Here is a 23,309-nt window from a genome sequence, read left to right as displayed (position 1 = left end):
GTTCGATCGTGTAGTAAATTTTTATGAGACACCAGGTTTCGTACTCAGCGCAAGCGATTGGCATCTCTCTAGATCTCTATGCTAGATACTTTTGTATGTTTGTAATATTTTCACAAAAAAATTACTGCTTCGATTTGTTATTGGATTCTTCTGGTTAAAAAGATGAACCCTGCAGGAATTTATAGGGATACATTATACTAGCCGTTCAACCCGAGTTGATTAGCTTTCACCAAGCAAAAGTTATAGTAATTCGGTATTTAATTTTATAGCATGATGCATGGTTATTCTAGAACATTGTCATGTTACATCACAATCTGTAAAAAATATTGGTGGATAATAAAAAAAAAAATATTTTAATCAACAAGTTTTTATTGCAAATAAGTTTACCGATAAGTACCCAAGTGCGTACCTCCATATTCTCGAACGAATAAAACAACACAAGGAGGCACAAGTAAGACAATCAGTTCTTAGGTACATAGCAAGGAAATACGCACTTGGGTTTTATAACTACAGGGTTCTTAATACTAAAATAGGTTCAGGCATTCTGAATGCACCAAATTAGAATTTATACACGATGTCTGGTCGCCGCTTTGATCAAAATGAACAGAAACAAAATATTACTTCCGAATGTTATTTATTCAATTTGGCGTTATTCAACAAATTTAATACCGAAACGTTGAAAAACCCATTCACACGCCACACATTCAACTAACTTGTATAAACATGTAAATATATTGTATTTCTTTTATATAGACAATGTCCATTTCATTTATTTGGTGTTTAGTTAATTAGGTATCACTTAACATACACTTGTACATAATTTTTCATGTTTCAACTATTTAAAAATATACCATTAAATTATATGGGAACAACTATTGGAGTTTCTTAAGAACAGGGTCACATTAATTTACCTTATAAGATTTTACAAAAATTTAAGGCTAGCGAGCATTAGGCTAAAGAATACTTATTTTCTTAGTACAGATATGTTATTATATATTGCGTGACCTATAAAAAGAATATTCTAGTATACTTTAAGATTCAATAACATTCCAAACAATTCTCATGCACAGCATGAAAGCGACGTTTTATGAGAAATTGAAGATATGTAATGGAGATACAAAAAATTACACATGCCCCTGCTCTCAATAGTTGTCCCACTTTACACTCATGATTTGAAAAGCACAAACTGTTCTAACATAACATAATTCTAACAACAATAAAACGTCAACTGCAAATTGTCTCTATCTCGCAGATTCCGTAAAATATTGAGAGGGGTGAAACTTAGAAGTTAAATATTCTTTTTTCTTTATATCTATAAAAAAATATGTAATAATACTATAATCTAGAATTCTCAATAATAAATGTTGTTTTTGAACAGAATATTGTACGGAACCTGCAATTTGAAAACATAATTTTGTCCTATAAATCTTAAATATGAGTAAGAAGGAATATTAAACTATTGTCACTATTGAAGCTATAAAACAATGTAAACATCTTTACAATAATTCTCACTTAACCTACAGCAAAACAAATTAAGGCAATTCACTACATGTCTAACCGACAAATTACAATTCAGACCATGCTTTTATCAAATTCGAGCTCACAGAAACCAATTATCCAAAGAAAAGTCCACTTAATCATTCAACTACAATTTACTTTTTATTTACCACACTTAAATACTTTCATATATTAAAATATAGTCCCTTATTTCGAATTGACGATATGTAATATGACGAAACTCCTCTCGAATAAATAATAAACATCCAACAAACATTTAGGTTAAGTAGACTTCACTTTTTTGTTGCAATCTTGAGATCAACAATTCAGAATAATATAATTTGGTCCAATTTGAAGTTTCCATGAATTCGAGTATATTTTTGGCTCCCACGCTATCCTCACACATAACTCTCGTACTATAAATTTACCCTCTTTTATATACTTAACATCTTTAATTAAAATTAGACCTAATCTTAAATCGCCTCCGTTTCGAACTGGGCGCCCTTCGTGATGGTTATTGCTCCGTAAGTTTCGCTTTGTTCCAGTTTTAATACTTGATGTTTTTTCAGTACAAGTAAACTGTAGAATTTTTGTGCAACCTGGAAAAGAACAAAATATTAACATTCCACAACATTGACATAATTTTAGTGTAGCATGTGTGTTTGTAATGTGTGTGTAAATGTGCAAGCATAGTTAAATAAATAGCAAACTATCCTTATCTACTTTAAAACTGTATCTCAACTTGATAAGTTGTGTAGTCTGTTTCTACAATGGGACTAAAATATTAGCTGGTGATGATGAATATTAGTAGTAACTGAATCTCCAACCAAAAAAATTACTTACTGTTTTTTGCAATAGAAGTCGCTAGGGTGCGGCACGTACCTTTTTTTAATAGTGGGGAAATCTTGCATAGACCCACCTGCCCCTGGGGAAGCAGCCGTGGGTTATGTCGGATTCTTACCAACTAAAATCCCCCACTGTGTTCCGTCGAGCTGTTTGAGTGATGGGGCCGGCAGCCGGTCATCAGGCTGAGCTTTTTCTTTCTACCCTCCAGCATGAGCGGAACACGTTTCACGGTGCACACGTACACGTAGACGTCAATACGATCGCAGTGTTCCTAATGCCGTGATCGTCATTGGCGGCGTCTATCACCTACCACCAAGTGAGTCGCCTGGGCTATTGCTAGGGTTACTATAAAAAAAATAAAAATAAAAAAAGCACGTACCTGCTTGCGGTTGTTGTGCGGCGGCGCCAGGTCGGCGAAGGAGAGCGCGTCGTGCGCGTGCAGGCGCGGCCGCATGAGCGCGAACAGCTGCGCCGCGCGCCGGTTCAGCACGCGCTCCTCGAACTGCTCCTCCGTCTCGCCCGCCTCGCGCCACTCGCCGCCGCGCCCCTCCTCCCCCTGCCGCCACACACAGTTACACGACGCGCTCGAGACGATGCGAGTTATAAGGCCGGTTGCAGAGCTTCACCGACCGTCAGTGCGTACCGTCGGTCCTGACGATACGCATCAACAATGTGTATGACTATGACACGAATACGTATGACAATACGCGTGCGTATGGTCGGTCTAGCTATGAACTGGTCCGGGAGCCAGAAGCAGATTTTATGACCAAGTTCCTCTCAAGCGGTAATTAGTAAAATGCATCAAAGTATAGTATTATGAAGCCTCGTGAACGTCAGCTGGAGCTCGGTTGGGGGGGTGAGCGGTTGTAGCCTCCCACGCACGTAAGAAAAAAAAGTATATTCATTCATTTCCTCTCAGCTAAAAATTTGTCAAATTGTAGCTAACCCAATATCTCAACGAAAAATAATAATCAGCTGGTTACAGCATGGTGTATTATACGTCAGCTGGTGTCTCGAATATAATGAGACATTAACAAAATCATCGAGGTACGTGGAATTCCATCAACATAAGTCCCCGTAAAAGATAAGTAATAACTTTATTAATTATATATTAACTATTATTTTTTTAATAATTATAGTTAACTAATGTTTTTAGTGGGTTATTTCATATTTGTTACACTTTTAGGTAATTATGTGAATTTGATGATATGATAGTTATTTTTAAATGCAGTTTATAATATTTGTAAAAACATGTTTACCGATGTGGCTGAATGTACGTAGTACCCCGATCATGCGCACAACTAACCACCTCCAAGCGTACCTTATTACTGTCTATATTATGCTAGCGTGTGTTGCTTGAATTTTTAAAAATAACGATAATAATTAAAGATACGTCATTTCATCTCAGATGAAAATTTGTGAGCTGATTATTAATATACTGATGCGATAAATAAAAAAAATCAGCTAGCAATAATTCGAGGAAAACCTAGTCAGTTGATGCATATAAATTGGCAATAGATGCTTCTGTCTAACTCCTATGTAATAACTTTCAAAGTATCAGCTGACGGTTTTTCCACCAAGATACAGCCAGCTGACCTATATATATATATCCACAGTTACATATAAGCTATCATCAGGTAAATTTTTGTTTGAGAGGAAATCACTGAAAATAATTTTATTTTTTTCATGTTCGAGACACCAGCTGACGTATAATACACCATGTTGTAACCAGCTGATTATTTTTTTTCGTTGAGATATTGGGTTAGCTACAATTTGACAAATTTTTAGCTGAGAGGAAATTAATGAATGTATTTTTTTTTCCTACGTGCGTGGGAGGCTACAACCGCTCATCCCCCCAACCGAGCGCCAGCTGACGTTCACGAGGCTTTATAATACTATACTCTGATGCGTCTGACGAATTATCTCTTGAGAGGAAATAATTAACCAAATTTGCACCTGGCTCCCTAACCAAACGGTTTTATGAATTTCCATACATATGACAAACGCGACTGACGTACGCACTGATGGTCGATCAAGCTCTGCAACCGGCCTAATAGTTGTATGGTTTTGCAGACTAGCTGTAGTCCGCGGTTTCACCTCCATTGCTCCGCTCCTGTTGGTCTTAGCGTGATGATATATAGCCTTCCTCGATAAATAGGCTCGAAAAAATTTTCAAATCGGACCAGTAGTTCCTGAGATTAGCGCGTTCAAACAAACAAACTCTTCAGCTTTATAATATGAGTATAAATGAGCTTTATAATTACATGCCACACTCGATACATTTACAGTAGTGGTGTAACATAAGTGTGCATCGTATTGTATGAAATTTTTTTGAACTTTTTAACGAAAAAGTTTCATCCGTTTAATTCAAAGTCATTAAATTATTGTATTATTTCTAAGTGTACAAAGTTTGAATTAAATCTGTCTGTTAAAAGTGGGTCAAATTAGAGTCAAAAGGAGTTGATTACATGTTACTTATAAACAAATATACAGGTGTAACTAATATAAACGAATTAAAAATAGAAAACTTCTTGAATAACAAACTTCATCAACATACAAATTTTGAATATTACTCACATTCTCCACACTCAAAGGTAAGTCATAGTCGTGCTGCGGACTCTGGTGTCCCTGTTGGTCGTCATACCCTAAGTTGGTCATGGGCAAGCCGCTCTGTGAATAAATTACCACAATTTATAAATACTATTACTAATATATAATAAATGTATATATTTTAACAAACAACGAATTTAAAGTACAATTCCGAAACGGGCCGCAGACCGCAAACTGCAACAGCAAACTGCAAGCGACAACACTTGTTTCTATGAACATCTATAAATCGCTGCAGGCAGCAATGTCGCCGCGCTTAGAATCAATTTCATAGATGTTCATATAAACAAGTGGTGTCGCTTGCAGTTTGCGGTCTACGGCCCATCTCGGACTTGTACCTTAATTAAAACCAAGAAGAGATAGCTACATATATTTTACAGCTGCAGCTTTAAAAAAAATACGAGATAATAATGAAATTGATACCTTAACAAGCAAAAATATTGGATAAACTTAGTAAGTGAAGGTACTATATTTTAGTACCAATAAAAATATAAATTACCTGGTAATCCGAGCGATGTAACGGCGAGTGCATGTGGTCCATGCCGGTGTGAGATAATAATGGGTTGTCAGATCCGCCTTGAGGCATCATCGGTAGTTCTACATTGTGGTGTAAGAGCCCACTGTGTTGGACACCTAGAAAATAAGGTGATTTAGAATTATAGGAAAGCAATAATACAGGATTATTTATAAATTGTCATCATTTAAAGTTTGCTATAATGAGTGGTATTTCTATATTTTTATTTACAAGACTCATAATGCGAAACATTAGGGAGTGCTTTACGAACGAAAAATTTAGTTTTGTAACTTATAAAAATATAATCCATTGGAATGTTGCAACTCTCAAAGAGGATCGTTCAATTTGCAAAACAAATAAGCAAAATTTAAAAATTGTATAATTAATTTCAATAAATATTGTTATATTTTAACTGAGTGATAAATGAAACCAATGCGACTCGACCTACCAATTTAACTTGCGTACAGATTACGTGACATGTACTATAAAGACAAAAAGTTACCTGAAGGAGTCATTCCACCGTGCCGCAAGCCAGCCGGCGTCATGCCTCCGTGCTGCAGGCCCGCTGGCGTCATGCCTCCATGCCCCAGTCCCGCGGGCGTCATTCCCCCATGCCCCAACCCAGCAGGTGTCATTCCTCCATGTCCAAGCCCCGCGGGTGTCATTCCACCGTGTCCCAGACCGCCAGGGGTCATACCGCCGTGCGTCAAGCCGGCTGGCGTCATGCCGCCGTGCTGCAGACCCGCTGGTGTCATGCCTCCGTGGTCGAGGCCACCTGTAAATTATAAAATATGTATTTATGTATTGACATAACAATCTAAATTTTTAACACTTAACTATTGGAGACCTTTTTTAGCCTATTGGTATGCTTTACATCACATTACACATTGACAAATCCATTTTTATTAATATCAATAGTATCTCTCTAATCAGAGTAAGGCAGAAGAGTACTATAACTTTTAGAACCAGTTACACAGCTTGCTAATAAAATCACTGATACTATATTAAGCGCATTTTGACCATGACTATTTTCATAAATTGTTTATCATAAGCTAATATTATGCTAATATTCGGAAGTTATGGAAGGAACGAATAAACATGTTACAAGCATATTTACCTGGCGTCATTCCACCATGATGTAATCCTGCTGGCGTGAGCCCGCCGTGCACCAAGCCCGCCGGCGTCATGCCGCTGTCCAGACCGAGGCCGGGGGTCATACCGCCTGGCGTCATTCCTGGTTAACAACCATTATATTTTTTTTATGAAATTTTTCATTTAGAAGTCGATTATAAATAGATACATTATTTGTGTACTAGAATTCAAATAATACTTATGATAAAGATGTTTGCAATTAAGAACTGCAGGCATATTATGATGCTGCTGTTTGTTTTACAATTTTCATTATAATAATTCAATGTAAAATAAATTTTTTTGAACATTTGAAAATTTTATAAACACTATTCATGATAAATAATTAAATATAATAACTAATAAATAATAACTGACCACCATGGTGTAAGCCAGCGGGTGTCATACTGCCCGGCAGCCCAAGATCTTGACCGTCGCCGTGCTGCAAGCCTGCTGGTGTCATGCCTCCGTGCGTCAGACCACCTGGGAAATACGTAAAAATTACGTTAAAGTTAAAAATAATTGCACTCGGAACGAAAAAGTCCGGAAATAAAGCATCTATGTTGTATCAAACTTCAAACTCTAGTGTATCTAACAAAAATCTCATTTTTGGAACAGAAAATTAAATCTATGGTGTTTTATATCACAAAAACGATACATAAAAAACAACAATCAATGATTAAAACAATTGTTATGCCGTGACCACACCCCGGACACTCCATACAAAATTATAGTTTTGACAGTCACACTGTAGAGACTGCAAATGTGTGTGTAAACTCTTTATGGTTGGCACATTTGTGACTAGCGTAAAAAAAAATTCGCGTTTTTCTGATGAAATACATCCGTAAACAGCACAATATCTAACCATTTTCTACGAAAAACGATAATCACAAATCCAAAATAATAAAATTGCTTTAAGTCAATTTGATTAATGTTGTCAATCTTCGTTGCGTTTCGTCTAAAGACGTCGTTGGTATCGTCCTTGCGGGGAAATGGGTACCATAACATGTCTGATCGTGCGGGGTGAGGTAAGTGTTTAATTTTGGCGGGAGGCGGAGAGTGCCCGTTCTGTAGCGTTTAGCTACTATTATGTATTCTGTGCCGTGACTTTACATTATAAAAAATCTGAGGTTTATTTATAAATTTAAAGATAAAAGAGAGATGCATCTATTATAGTCATATCAAATTATATCATAATTCTTATTTCATACTGACCTGGCGTCAAAGCTCCATGCGCCAAACCGCCCGGTGTGATGCCGCCCTGCAGTAGCGTGCCAGGTGTTAAGGGCCCGAGCACACCGGGCGTTAGTGGAGCTCCTAGACTGCTCAACATACCTGTATACATGGATATAATTAGTCGTCTGTTTATCAAAAATAATAATAATTTGAAAATGCAAAAAAAATTGCAAAAAAATTATAAAATACACATTATATTTGTCAAATTAAAAAGTATTTAAAAAAAAACATGAAAAGTACTCATACATAGTCTTTAAATTGTAATTGAACATGGACAAATTTTTATAATAATGCAAATAAAAATTTGAAACTATTCATAAATATCACAAACTACACGCCCCAACCAAACAAATTAGGTATATGACAAAGAAAACTGGCTTTTTATATACCAAATGATTTCGTAATATTATGACAGCAGAAGTATTTGTTAATAAGCGTCATCCATGATTTATTAATAATGCATAGGTAAAGTGGTTCCAAGTGGTTCCAATAGTCTTGTATGCAGGCGCCGTAAATTAAATATTATGTAAGTACTAAAAACAACTAGGCTCATAAAATGTCATCAAATAATGTGCAGGGGATATACCGATAACATTAACCCTTCATTTCAACATCTTAATAGATGGCAGTAATATTCAAAGTCTATAACTACTGTAACTTGCAGCACTTATAATAAACTCTGCCTAATTCACGCGTAGGCAGAGTTTTGTATCGGACAATGTTTGAACTCGATTATGAGTCGAGTTGTTTATTGTATGTGATCAATATTGTTACACCTATTACACCTCACATTCAAGACAGTAGTGACTAGTGGTAGTGTGCGTTTACCCGGCGTGCTGGGCGAGTGGCCGTGCGTCTGCCGCACCAATGTTAATGTCTTAGTGTAGGCAACTTTATTTTTTGTGTAGTCAGTAGTGTATTTATGAACACGAGACAGAAGTGTGGCGAGCGTTTACTTGGTCCTGCGGCTGGACACGCGTCTGAAGAACCAATGTTAGTGTGGGAGTCGTGTGTGACACATTACTGTTTCGACTTTTGCGTAGTGTATGTGTGTGTGGTGCGTGATTATCTGGCTCGGCGGCTGGACGCACTAATGTTAATACGTTTGTGTGGGAAACTACACTGCTGTGTACAGTGTATGTGTAGAAGCACTTTCCCATAGCTCCCCCATACAAGACATACGTGTTGTGTGCGTTTACCTGGCGTGCTTGGCGGCTCGTCGCGCATCTGGTCGCTCCGATATTAATGAGTTAGTGTGGGAACTGTGTGTGGGAAGATTTACCGAATTGTGTAGTGTATGTATGTACACCTACAGAACCACTTTCCCATATAAGACAGTCGTGTGGTGTGCGTTTACCTGGCGTGCTTGGCGGCACGTCGCGCATCTGGTCGCTCCGATATTAATGAGTTAGTGTGGGAACTGTGTGTGGGAAGATTTACCGAATTGTGTAGTGTATGTATGTACACCTACAGAACCACTTTCCCATACAAGGCAGTCGTGTGGTGTGTTTACCTGGCGTGCTGGGCGGCTCGTCGTCGGCGCGCGGCGAGCGGTACGCGGGCGAGCTGGCCGCCTCCGCGTCTGCCCACCCGGGTTAATGCGTTAGTGTGATAGTGTGGAAACTTTATCGTTTTGTGTTTACCGGTTTAAGATTTATTTTGATAAATTATGTCTGAACAGATTTAGATACTAATTTCTTTGAATGGAATTGACTGAGTATACGACATCATATTTTTTACATTGTGTTGTAATGAAACCAATATGATCAAGACAAATGCAAAATTTATATAATATTTTTAACGACATCTTTAGCAAGTTACATTCGTGTTTGTATGCCAGTCACTCATAAGTCATATTCACACAAATACTCAAACACTTTTGTGTGTATGTGGACGAAATTTGCAAATGCTATACTTCCTCCGCATTGAGCGCATTGATTGTTGCGAATGTTTGCACACGTGCACAACACAGGTAACAGTTGTTCGTAACTAAATTAGCTTTTTTATTATTGGGGACAAACTAGGTGTTTCTTCTAGTGTTATATTTTAAAATTTTACATTCATTATAAAAGAAAAGACAATTCAAAAAATATTGAATTAAAAATGATAATTAATAGGAACCTAGTATCTAGTTCAGTCAGTATTTATCCTCTTAAATATAGAACGATAAAGTTTTTCACACACAGAATATTAACAAAAGCATGAAAGTTAATTATGTATTATATGAAGTGATATTGAAACAGTGGTCTTAATATTATTATTATTTACAAAAACAGTAAGTGAAATTAGTAATGAAATGATCAGTTAATATATGCAATATGAAAGGAGAATTAATTTTTAGTGATAAAGGCTTTTTTAGTTTTAGTTGTAGGTAGATTCAGATGTAGTCATTATCATTATTTATGTTAATCTAATTTTGCATTTATTTTTAGAAAGTTTACATAATGAAATAGCTTTTACGTAGGTATACCAATAACGGAAAAAGTATTAACCAGAAAAACACGTTTGACAGACATTGTGTAAATATAACTTAACTTATAGTGGTCTAAAAAACCTACATTTGAATCTACCCTCCCAAAGAATAAATTCCTAAAAATTTAGCATCAATATGTGCAACGAATAGTGACTCACCGACAGACGGTTCATATTCTTGCGGCACAGGTGTGGGCGGTTGAATGTCAGGCGCTGGCAGTGTTGGCGCCGGGGTTTCTGGCGCTTGGATTGGCTGCTAAAATTTTGTTTATAAATTAATTATTTAATCTTACATGATTAAGATAGCACCTTTAAAAAAGCCAATACAACACAAAAAAAAATGTTGTTGTATGTTTAATTGCTTATTATTTAAGAAGTTTTTCGATATATTCTGTAATTTAATGAACATTCAAATGCACTAATAATAATTGCAAAAAAGTACTCGAGAGAACTGCAATTTTCAACTGTACTGTCTGCAAAAAAGTACTCGAAACATCTTCTTCACCAAAATCTCATCTTTAAACAATTTATTATTAAATATTATTGACTAACCTCCTCATGACGCCGTTTCCTGCCCCTCGGTTTGCTGACGGCCTGCTCGGGCTCCGGAGACTTCGCCTCTTCTTCAGTCTCAGTGCGGAGCGTCATGTTGCGCTGGTATTTCTGTAAATTTATTATATTCAGTTAATATTCTTGACAAAACGTCAAAATTACCACTGATGAATTGCCATTAATATTTCTAGTACTATAGTAGAGCCATTTTAATAGGCAAAATTTGACAGTTCAACAAAATTCAACAACGTAACCTAGTAACGACGACATAGAATAACATGATATTTCGTTTTGTTAGAACTGCACATTTGCTTAACTTTTTTCAATTATGATTACATATTTATAATAATAATGACCGAAACAAGTAATTTTAAGATTTCATTTTACTGATAAACCATACTAAACATAATAAATAATTTCTGAATTGAAGAACTGACGTTGCTACAATTTTGTGTCAATAAACCTTTTTTCTTTTTAAATACCAGAGACGTTACCACAGAATACATAATAGTAGCTAAACGCTACAGAACGGACACTCTCCGCCTCCCGCCAAAATTAAACACTTACCTCACCCCGCACGATCAGACATGTTATGGTACCCATTTCCCCGCAAGGACGATACCAACGACGTCTTTAGACGAAACGCAACGAAGATTGACAACATTAATCAAATTGACTTAAAGCAATTTTATTATTTTGGATTTGTGATTATCGTTTTTCGTAGAAAATGGTTAGATATTGTGCTGTTTACGGATGTATTTCATCAGAAAAACGCGAATTTTTTTTTACGCTAGTCACAAATGTGCCAACCATAAAGAGTTTACACACACATTTGCAGTCTCTACAGTGTGACTGTCAAAACTATAATTTTGTATGGAGTGTCCGGGGTGTGACGTTACTCTAAAAATCGAAATCTGACATCTAGAATCGAATGCATTGATTACTTGTGAATAAAAATCATCATAAATTAATAAATTCGATTGACAAATGTTTCAAATCCGTATCGATTAATTCACTTTAATCGATGTTTTTAAGCAGGTTACCTCTCTTCGAAGATAAAATTGATAGACGTCAAATGTTGCCTATTAAATTGGCTCGACTATAGTTTCAAGTTTTAGAAATAAGTCCAGTCGAATTTATAGATATTCTATTTATCCTTCTTATTGTCTAATATTTATCCTTCTATTAGTTGGTTGCCTGGAAGAGATCACTCTTAAGTGATAAGGCCGCCTTCTGTGCTGTTTTTCTTTTAGAATAAGTTTTGTTTGTATTTTATGTATTTTGGCAGCACAATAAAGAGAATAAATAAATAAATATTCAAATCAATCTTCAATACACCACAATTACAACGTAATTAAAGTATATTTAATAACAAACACATATTCGAACCAGAAATTATGTCGATGATTGTTTATCTAATTTTAAAATGATCATAGCATACACACCTAACAAAATCTCATACAAAATGATTAAAACATTACCTTAAACAGCACCCTCGAGGGTATCGGCCTGGCAGACAGGGTGAACAGTTTTTCCACACCCCCCGACTCCTTCCAGTGCATCAAGCGTCTGGTCGGTGGAGCCAGGTCGAGCGTGATCACAATATCCGATGTATTGCTCAGCTGGTTCTTCATCTCTTCACCAGATAAGTTCTTCACCTCGTCTACTATGAGTTTACGCTTGCGTTTCGTCTTTGTTATACCTGCAAAAGGTATTAGATTATTTTATGTGAATTCTTGTAAATATTATTAGGTTTTTTTTTTCGATTTTAGATTTGCTGTTTTTATTTATTATATACAATATAGTAAATAAGCTGCCTTTTTTTACAGACTATGAAGTTATTTACTATTCATTTTTATGTTATAATAACAAAACACTATAAGTAAAACTCGAGAATGGGTTGACAAATTCGGCGAATTTTTTTATCGTTTTTTGAATGCTCACTCCATATGAATATGGCGAAAAAAGACGAAAAAGGGATTACAAATTAAGTCTGTTGGGGAGCTAGTAATTTATGAATATCCTACCTTTAAGTACAGTAGCGTCCACAGGTGCCAAAGCAAAGGACTCCTCATCGTTCTGTAACAAGGTAGTGGAGTCCAACGCAGGCGCCGGCGTTGCTGGAGCTTCAGGTCGAGGTTCTTCTTGCGGGGGCTCATCTACCTCCTAGTAAAAAGTAATTATATTTTAGTTATATGTAATTTGATCGTTTATGGAATGTTGATGAAATTTATTTTTGTTAGTTTTTAAAAAAATGTACGGTTGTTATCCTAATATAAGTTGAAGAAACAAGTCATTCAAATTCGTTCAACCACTCAAGTGTATACTGACAAATTTTACCCATCTAATAAATAGTAAAAATGTACACCACAGAATTTACTCATATGAAAACACATATTATATGGGAGTTATATCATTAAAACATGATGCAAATAAACTTGTAAATGCCATATTTTTGTTCTATTATCATCTGCGATCAGTAATTGACTATACGCAGATATTTGAGTCAGAATAATTTGGTAAATGGCACCTAGTTTACAATAACATAACGTACCATGGGAGTGTGGGGTGCGGGTGCGGGCGGCGGCGGCATCGCGTCCTCCTGCGGCGCGACACTCTCCGGCGCGGGGGAACCCGCCCAGCTGCATAATAGTATAAAAGTTTATATTTTCGCGTATTAGCATAAGTTTTAAAATTGTACTTAACAATTTTAAAACTTACGCGTAAATTTTAAGAATTACTGAACATTTTTTCTCAATTAACCCATTGAGCCCCAAGCGGTCAGATCGGTCCCAGACACAATAATTTCTATTGTGTCTGTGGTTCCGGGGCCTGAGTTATTACATAAAAAAATTAACAAGAAAGAACATGAAGGTAGTAGGACTGTATATTATTGCTACTTTTAATTCAAATTTCGGGATCGCAATTAATGGACAACTCTTTAAAAAACCTTTGACCAATATTAGGACAAAAAATCTAATACAGAGTAAACTGTCAATTTAAATTTAAAATTAATACAAACATTTATTATTAAATAAAATAACAATATTTAATTTTCTTGTGTATTGTGTAATTATAAACCAATACAAACCTGTGTTGCGGCGAGTTTCCAGCATCATAGTGGTCTCCCATATCATCATCAGAGTCTGGTGCATCTGCGGCTGCCTCACCCCCCTCCGCTCCGGCTACGCCTGCTGCGTCTATTTCGGCCTGGGTAAGTCATTTATTTATTATTATTTAATTTACCGATGTAAAGCAGTTATTGTGAGTTATACAAAATTGACTATCAGATATTTTTAGTATTGGTATGACTTTTTTTTACTGTGATAGTAAGATAACTTTAGTGTTTAAATTTGATGTAAAGATCAGGCAAAATAAGCCTTTCAAAATAAAAACTCAAAAATAAAAAGAAACTGACTTGTAACGACTGTGGCTGTGCAGATGTCCCAGCCATTCCCGGAGTTGCGCCCGCGCCTGAACTACTAGCAGTCACATCTCCAAAGAGATCGCCTTCGAATAATCCTCCAGCATCTACAGATAATATTTTTTTTCTAATATGTTACTCTCAATAACCAAAAATACATACACAATTATAACCGGAAGGAAGTTAGCGCGGAAAGTTTTTTTTTTTTAATTATTAATATCTCAAAAAATTGCTCCTTAAATGCTCCATCAGAATCAGTAATTGCTCCACTTCTATAATTATTAGTTTATTTATAATTAATTTTAAAAAAAATCCAAATACTGAAAACTTGATTTCCCTATAGAATGAAAAATATACACTTTTCATAAAAAATTTTTTTTCAAAAAAATTGCTCCTTAAATGCTCCATCAGAATCAGTAATTGCTCCACTTCTATAATTATTAGTTTATTTATAATTAATTTTAAAAAAAATCCAAATACTGAAAACTTGATTTCCCTATAGAATGAAAAATATTCACTTTGATGGAGCATTTAGCTCCATCAGAATCAGTAATTGCTCCACTTCTATAATTATTAGTTTATTTATAATTAATTTTTAAAAAAATCCAAATACTGAAAACTTGATTTCCCTATAGAATGAAAAATATTCACTTTTCATAAAAAAAATTTTTCCAAAAAAATTGCTCCTTAAATGCTCCATCAGAATCAGTAATTGCTCCACTTCTATAATTATTAGTTTATTTATAATTAATTTAAAAAAAAATCCAAATACTGAAAACTTGATTTCCCTATAGAATGAAAAATATTCACTTTTCATAAAAAATTTTTTTGCAAAAAAATTGCTCCTTAAATGCTCCATCAGAATCAGTAATTGCTCCACTTCTATAATTATTAGTTTATTTATAATTAATTTTTAAAAAAATCCAAATACTGAAAACTTGATTTCCCTATAGAATGAAAAATATTCACTTTTCATAAAAAATTTTTTCCAAAAAAATTGCTCCCGATTTGCTCTATCAATTACAAAAAAAATTATTTAATTTTGATAATTTTTACAATAATTAACTGAAAAACTATGTTTGCATAGTAAACTACTGCGCTGTGACGTCATCAATTATTGTCGTTGCGACGCATAAGGGCCATATTTACATGTATCAGCACTGCAGCGATATGTATAGACCTTAATGTTTATGTTTTCTTATTTATATTATTCACTAGATTTCCGCCCGCGGCTTCGCCCGCGTTTTCAAAGGAAAACCCGCATAGGTAGTTCCCGCTAACGCAAACGATAGCAACTTGACACCGAAAGATGAAACAAACGACTGAAACACAAATTAATTGATAATTACTTGAAGTTTTAATAATACGAATAAACGTACGAGTTTAGGGATGGGTAGGGAAATGTTTATAAAAATACCTATATTATGAATGATTTAAATAGGTACATAATAATATCTGTTCCTTGAAATTTTGCTAGATGAAAACTCAATAATTAAAATATGGCGCCTAGATATTCTTAGAGTATAATTAATAGCAACTTATGGTAAGTAGTAAGTATTAAATAATAATATTATTATTCCCAGCATAAAACTTATTAATGTCATTTTAAGGTAATTAATCATACTAAATAGTTGCTCTTTTAACATCATGTCAATATTACATAATCTGTAACTTATATCTAACTTCATAATATATCATTTTCATCTTCCATATATTCCTTAATGCTATAATAGGCTCTCTGAACTAATATATTTTTTACATGAGTTTTACCTGAATTTAGCACTACCAAACTCTTTAATACAATGTGGAATTCTGTTGTAAAAGCGTATACCTAGACCCATAAATGAATTTTTAACTTTGGCTAACCGGTAAAATGGCATTTCAATTTTATTTCTGTTCCTTGTGCCATAACAGTGTTTATCTCCTACTCTTGTGTGTAAGTCGGTGTTTTTGTGTACATGCAAAATATTATTAAATATATACTGTGATGGTACAGTAAGGATACCAGTATTCTTAAAGAGATCTCTTAGCGAGTCCGGAGCACGTAAATTATATATAGAGCGAATGGCTCTTTTCTGTAAGATAAATATAGTTTCTATATCTGCTGCCCTGCCCCATAGTAGAATTCCACAGGACATAATACTTTTTATACACCATTACAATTAATCTAATATTGATTGTGTCCATTGGTTACATTTTTAAAATCTTCGTGTTTTATAAATTTATAAAGAATAGAAAAAATTCGATCACGAGGCGGGACTCGAACCCGCATAATTTCGTGATCGAATGTTTATATTCTTTATATTTATAAATTTATATTTATAAAGCATTTGAATGTCATAAAACCAAAAATATCAAATTCAATCTTCGTGTTTTGTGAATTATTTAATAAATCATTTACGTGATTCTTTTTTTGTTCGATGCGGGATGGTGTCGAATTGGTCCCATAAAAATTTTATTAGGATAGGCCCAGTATTTTATTTTATGAGCATTTTTGTCTGTATTTGTAAATGTTGCAAGTGCAAGTTTGAAGTCGGTTGTTTTTAACGCAGTTATGTCTTGTATGTAAAACCTTTTGTCAAAAATAAAATTCTTTATAATTAGCACATATTTTATTATTTAGACTCTAGTGAAAAATTTTCAGGTATACTATAAAAGTAGGGCTCAATTTTTTCGCGAACCCTACTTCTAAATAATTACCACTCTTCAATAATTTAAAACTCCTTATCCCTTCACACCCTAAAATAAAAAGTGCCTATTAATTTTTCTTATAGTAAACAGAAATTCAAATTCAATTATAAAAATACTTATTACCGATTTAATACTTTGATGATAATTGATAGTAGAAATATTTATTACTAACCTTGATATTGTTGTGGACATGATGAAATGTCTCCATATTATGTTATATGTAATATATACGATGGTATACAAAAATTATTATCATTCGAACCTGCAATCCTAACTTGAAGACTCAATAAAACAAAAATTATAATTATTTATTATTATTCTTATCATCAGAACCCTTTAGTTTCTGTGATCTGTGATCAGAACCAAATAATTACATGATAATAATTAATAACCTTTTAAGTAATACCATCCTACTAATCTATACTTCTATACTAATATTATAAAGAGGAAAGGTTTGTATGTATGTATGTATGGTTTTCACGCATAAACTACTATACCGATTTTGATGAAATTTGGCACAGACAATCTTTAGACCCTGAGAAAGAACATAGGCTACCTTTTATTGCGAAATATGTACCACGGGCGAAGCCGGGGCGGACCGCTAGTAATATAATAAATGCGAAAGTTTGTGAGGATGTGTGTGTGTTTGTTACTCATTCACGCAAATACTACTGAACCGATTACAATGAAATTTAGCACACATATAGACCGTAACTTGGATTAACACATAGGATAGGTTTTATCCCGGTAATCCCACGGGAACGGGAACTATGCGGGTTTTCCTATGAAAACGCGGGCGAAGCCGCGGGCGGAAATATAGTGAATAATATAAATAAGAAAACATAAACATTAAGGTCTATACATATCGCTGCAGTGCTGATACATGTAAATATGGCCCTTATGCGTCGCAACGACAATAATTGATGACGTCACAGCGCAGTAGTTTACTATGCAAACATAGTTTTTCAGTTAATTATTGTAAAAATTATCTAAATTAAATAATTTTTTTTGTAATTGATAGAGCAAATCGGGAGCAATTTTTTTGGAAAAATTTTTTTTATGAAAAGTGAATATTTTTCATTCTATAGGGAAATCAAGTTTTCAGTATTTGGATTTTTTTAAAAATTAATTATAAATAAACTAATAATTATAGAAGTGGAGCAATTACAGATTCTGATGGAGCATTTAAGGAGCAATTTTTTGAGATATTAATAATAATAAAAAAAAAACTTTCCGCGCTAACTTCCTTCCGGTACAATTATACATCAACAGAATCTTGGAAAATTAATTCATCAAATAACTAAAATGTGAAGAATTTTCTTATATTTGTTTTTAAGTCTTTATTAAAAGTGAATTTTGTCTCTTTTGCTATTGTACAAATATCACAATGTGGCTATTTGAATGTGACCACACTGTGTAAATGTACATATTTTTAAATCATTAATTGTTTTCTGTATTGAGTGTAACATGTACAGTGGTGGTCACATAATTAAAGACACCTCCTAATTGACCATAAAAGATTTACATTAGGAAGTACAATTATCTGAAAAAGGTATTTAATCTAGTATTATTTTTATTAAACCATACAAGACAATATGTTCTTTAAAATGAGGGACAAAAAATAGGTATATTCCTTGTTAGTTTCGACACTTGCTCTCTGTGGGAATGTAACACAAACTTTGTTTACGTACGTGTAGCTGGCCACTTAATTAAAGACAACAAGAAATGAGTTATAATTTTTTATAAATAAAAAGAAACAACATTGTGCGTTTATCATTTTGCCGCGTAATTTAATAAATCGTTGACACTCCATAATTTTTTTGGCTATTTTTAACTTTTAAAATTAAAATTCATACGTTAAATTGTTTTAATATCAATTATTATGGTTAAAAACAAGAGTTGCAACTCGTCCACAAGAAAAATTATTTTTAACTTCCATGATAATTAAAATGTTCCAAGGATATGGTTATGAATGCTATAAAACATGTCAAGATGTTCCACACGACCAAAAACGTACTCAGAAAAGCAAAACTAAGTGAAACTACTCGGCCGAAAGATTCAAAAATGGTGTCGTTGGCTAAAAAAGATCCATTTCAAGGGTCGGAACTGATACAGTTCAGAGTTGTATGGTGCAGCAGGCTTGAAGGGGGGTCTGCAAGGGCAATTAGACGGAGACTGTGTGGGGAATACTTGCACTGAAGAGTATTTCGGAAAGTACCACTTTTGAAAAAACAAAATGTGAAGGCAAGATTTGACTTTGCTACAAAATACGAACTTAGGACTGAACGAGAATGGAAACATGTGCTGTTTTTGCATGAAACTAAGATTAATATGATTAATTCTGTCAGAAAACAATATGTAAGACGCCATATCAATAAGGAAATGGATCCAAGATACACTAATAAGTAGTCATACATCGGGGTGGAAATATCAATGTGTGGAGCTATTTTTCTGGACTTGGCGTTGGATCTGTCAAAAAGACAGAAGGCAACATGGATAAATTCCAGTACAAGTATATTTTAGAGCAATCTATGCTGCCCTACGCGGAGGAAAATTTACCTTTTGTTGGGACTTTTCAACACGATAATGATCCTAAGCACACATCAAAAGTAGTGAAATGCTTGTTAAGGAACCAATCTGTAACTGTTTTGGATTGGCCCCCTCACAGTCCGGATTTAAATCCGATCGAAAACTTATGGAATCAAGAAAGAAAGAAGTCGTGGCAAAGCGGTCAACAAACGTCGACTAACTTTGCAAAGCATTTTTGAAGAATGGAATCAAATTAGTGACGCAACTTGTACAAAATTAGTTGCTTCTATGCCCAAGAGATGTAAACCGTCATTACTACCAAGGGACATGCAACCAAATATTGAAAAGTGTAAAAATGTTTTGTAAATACGTCAGACATTTTGTGTTGGAAAAATAATCTCATTAAAACAATAATTTTTTATATTTCTTATAAGCGAGTCTTATGTCTTTAATTATATGGCCAGACCTTTGCTAGGTTAAAACTGCTAGTAGTAAGGATGAACCGATTAAAATTTAACAAACCGACAAGTTTTGTAGATAAAATTTAGTTTAGCATTAAACAACACATACCTGAATATTTTAAAATTATTTAACAAGTTCCAATGATAGTGTAAAAAAAAATGTTGAGAGAAATGTCTTGGGTAGTATAAAATGCTCTTAGTGTCTTTAATTATGTGACCACCACTGTATGTAATCAAATTTACAAGTCTAAACATTGCTATGACACAAAAGAAATACGAATGACAATCTTTCAATTGATTTTTTCTTCAAGTTATTCTTACGTCCAAAATCGCCTACATCCGGTATAGATCCACCAAAGCCATCATCCATGTGTGCATTAGGAGCCGCTTCCATTTGAGGAGCATGAGCCTCGGCAAGTGCGGGAGCTGCACCCACTCCTGCACTGGTGGTTGGACCATCCTTGGTCAGCTCTAGCGATGATCCTTCCGCGAATAATAGGTTACTCTGAAAATCATTATATGGACGTTAGATTGAGGCATGGTTATTTTAATGGTAATGAAAATGATTAATTTATGAAAAAAAAATATAAAGTTGACTCAAAAATAGGTAAGAGCTAAATTGTTTCTGTATGCAAATCTATGAACTGATACAAATTAATTATTGGTTCTCAATTTTCATCATCAAATTAGTTAAAAATATGTGAACAAGTAGTACAAAGTAAGAATACAATCAAGAATTATGTTTACATACATACAGTACCGAAAATAAAACAAAAACAAAAAAAATTTACTTGTTCCAAACCACCCTCGTTGCCAATGGCATCTCTCATTATATCAGGGTTTTCGGTATCAAAACCCATGTCTCCAAAACCATCATCATGAGTGACCAAATTGAGAGACCCATAGTCCTCTCTCATTGTAATTTCCTCGGCTCTTGATTGATTTAGAGAGAATTGCGCTTCAATATCCACTTCACTGAAATATTTCAGAAAGCAGGCTGTTTAATAATTCTGTAATGACTTTATAGTAACACAATAAAAGTATATTAAACACTATTATAATATGATAATGTTAAAAATAAATGATACATAGATATTTACGCTAATGCATAATTTAAAAATGGCATAACATATTTCATATTTATAGTATTATCCCATATCTATCCATTTGAAAATAATGTTATGCATCTCAATGCATGATATTTTATGGTATCTAATATTCCTTACGAATGTGAATAGCTTTTTTCTTCCAAAAACTATGAAATATCTCCTATTGATAGCTTTTACATGTCCACTTGTGTAACAAATAAACTTTCAAATCCCTGAAAACTATTGTACTCACTTTAATTCAGGCATGGCAGTATCAAAATCATGAAATACTTCGGGCAAAGTGATGGCATTCATTGCTGCTTCCCTATGTTCTTCAGGCAAATCCACCATACCTGGCCTAAAGGCCATCTGCAAAGAATAACTTTATGAAGATTTTGCATCTTTGTATTGAACACATGATACAAAGGTTAGGGAGCAGGCAAAGAACAAGGTCTCTCTATCTTATATGACGCCAAGGCAAACAATAATAAAATGAGAATTAACAATTAAAAAATCGTAAACCAGTTCCATATTTCAATTTTTTTTATTTTATTGAATAAGATGGTTCATTACCAGCAATGAAGTCTTAAATAATAAATTCTTATAATGTATCTCCTAGCTTTTATAAATAAGCAATCACTGAAATACTTTTGAACTAGTATGATCGAGAAAGAATAGTAGTTTGTAAAACAGAAGTACTATTTTGATCTGATTGGAATTAAAAAGCCATAGCCATAAACAAAAGTCTCGTTTCATATTTAGCGGACACTATCACATAATATTATAAACTAGTGATAACATTTACAATGTATGTGAACTGATGAAGAATAATAAATACAATAGGATATACAATACAAAGTACATGAAACATATATATTTCCTCACCTTGATTTTAACAAAAGCTTCATTACAATCCTGTAGCAAATACTTTGCTTTCCTTGAATATATCCTTACAACACCAAGCAACAGATGGCCAGATGTACGGAGGGCCATCTTCACTTTAGGCTTCAAAATTCCATCGACAGACTTTTCAATATTCGTTTCGAATACATGAGCCTTGGTAAGCTTTTTGTCCCAGTGGGCCGCCAACCAAATTTTGGCCAACGGGCCCTTCTTGGCCAGCACAAAATGTGCATAAAACATTTTGTTTGTATTTTATAACTGGCCAATTACATCAAAATTGTTCTGAAACCAACAAACGTATAACTGCACTGCACTAAATATAAACCATATAAAAGTTGTATAAGCTTTCTGCTATAAATGTAAATCACTGTATTTCAACAACGGTGATCCAGTTTGGCGCCCATTCTTTGGGCAACTTTTTCGAGGGTCATAAACACTCAAAATTAGCCGTTTTTGCACTAATCGCAAACATCTAGGTTTAATTACACTATATACATAATTATAATCAAGTTTTGTAATAAATACCTAATTTAAAATCATAAAAACCACGAATTTCACCGTCCACACAACGTAAACATGACAACAATTACGCTTTCAAGATGGCGGATGAAATTATAGACAAGACAAGGGAGAACTCAGAACCGTTTCTTTCGTTCTGAAATAAACTATAGTTTTGTACAATATTTAATTTTTATTAAATCATCAAAATATATGAAAATATACAAGTAGAAAATCTATACTCTATACTAATATTATAAAGCTGAAGAGTTTGTTTGTTTGTTTGAACGCGCTAATCTCAAAAACTACTGGTCCGCTTTGAAAAATTATTTCGGTGTTAGATAGCCTATTAAGTAATGGATGGAGTACGCTGGCAAATGTTCTAACTAAACTTTCTGCTGATTTTGGTGCGGGGAGGGTAACTCACACTATTGAAACACAATCACACATTCACAAAAATAAGTCGTAAAAATTTACGACCTTTTCAGCGACGAGTTTTTAAATTCAACTCTATCACTAAGTTCATAAAGATTAAATTTGTATTTCATTCCAAGATAGTCTCGTGAGAGTGCGGTTCAATATCGCGTTCTAAATTAAACTTTATCTCTTAGAACATAAAGATTAAATTTGTATTTCTTTACAAGATAGTCTCGTAAATTGTTGGCACCATAAATTGGATATTGATAATCTGTGGTACACACAGCGTCATCTGGCAACACTATATTTCGGGAAGACATCTTTGATTTTACATTGGTCTTATACACGGCATTCTATACAATCCTTTTCTGTTAATTACTATTTACAATTGTTACATGAAATAAAATATACATTGAGATTAATTGCTTTCTATTATACAACCCGAC

At 34.1% G+C, this 23,309-nt stretch overlaps 1 protein-coding gene across 4 annotated transcripts; it reads right to left on the bottom strand.

The window, feature by feature from the left end:
* Positions 1 to 351: 351 nt before the first annotated feature.
* LOC123694869 (double-strand-break repair protein rad21 homolog) lies at positions 352 to 22,595 on the bottom strand. 4 transcript variants are annotated; one of them, XM_045640466.1, is made up of 21 exons: positions 22,474 to 22,595; positions 21,931 to 22,230; positions 21,299 to 21,414; positions 20,749 to 20,932; positions 20,279 to 20,462; positions 14,271 to 14,383; positions 13,944 to 14,062; positions 13,407 to 13,494; positions 12,880 to 13,018; positions 12,334 to 12,554; positions 10,853 to 10,963; positions 10,460 to 10,556; positions 9,342 to 9,410; positions 7,808 to 7,927; positions 6,971 to 7,075; positions 6,582 to 6,698; positions 5,967 to 6,239; positions 5,450 to 5,583; positions 4,921 to 5,013; positions 2,723 to 2,899; positions 352 to 2,096 (listed from the first exon to the last, which is right to left on the bottom strand). In XM_045640466.1, exons 2-21 carry the CDS (start codon positions 22,186 to 22,188, stop codon positions 1,971 to 1,973), a joined length of 2,844 nt encoding a protein of 947 aa, XP_045496422.1. In that variant the 5' UTR covers positions 22,189 to 22,230; positions 22,474 to 22,595; the 3' UTR covers positions 352 to 1,970. The 4 variants fall into 4 exon arrangements, with proteins under 4 accessions (XP_045496422.1, XP_045496423.1, XP_045496424.1 ...); XM_045640467.1 differs by having other exon boundaries at positions 10,460 to 10,553; XM_045640468.1 differs by lacking the exon at positions 9,342 to 9,410.
* Between the last annotated feature and the right edge of the window lie 714 nt (positions 22,596 to 23,309).

The sequence above is a fragment of the Colias croceus genome, chromosome 10 (genome assembly GCF_905220415.1).
Source record: "Colias croceus chromosome 10, ilColCroc2.1".
In the NCBI taxonomy this organism is placed as follows: Eukaryota; Metazoa; Arthropoda; class Insecta; order Lepidoptera; family Pieridae; genus Colias; species Colias croceus.
This window is presented reverse-complemented; position numbering and strand designations above follow the sequence as displayed.

Coding starts and splice junctions, on each gene's coding strand:
- LOC123694869 (XM_045640466.1), bottom strand. CDS start 22,188: ATGTTTTATGCACATTTTGTGCTGGCCAAGAAGGGCCCGTTGGCCAAA. Junction 20,463..20,748: donor ACGAGGGTGGTTTGGAACAA/GTAAATTTTTTT, acceptor AATGATTTTCAG/AGTAACCTATTATTCGCGGA. Junction 13,019..13,406: donor CCGCACCCCACACTCCCATG/GTACGTTATGTT, acceptor ACTTTTTACTAG/GAGGTAGATGAGCCCCCGCA.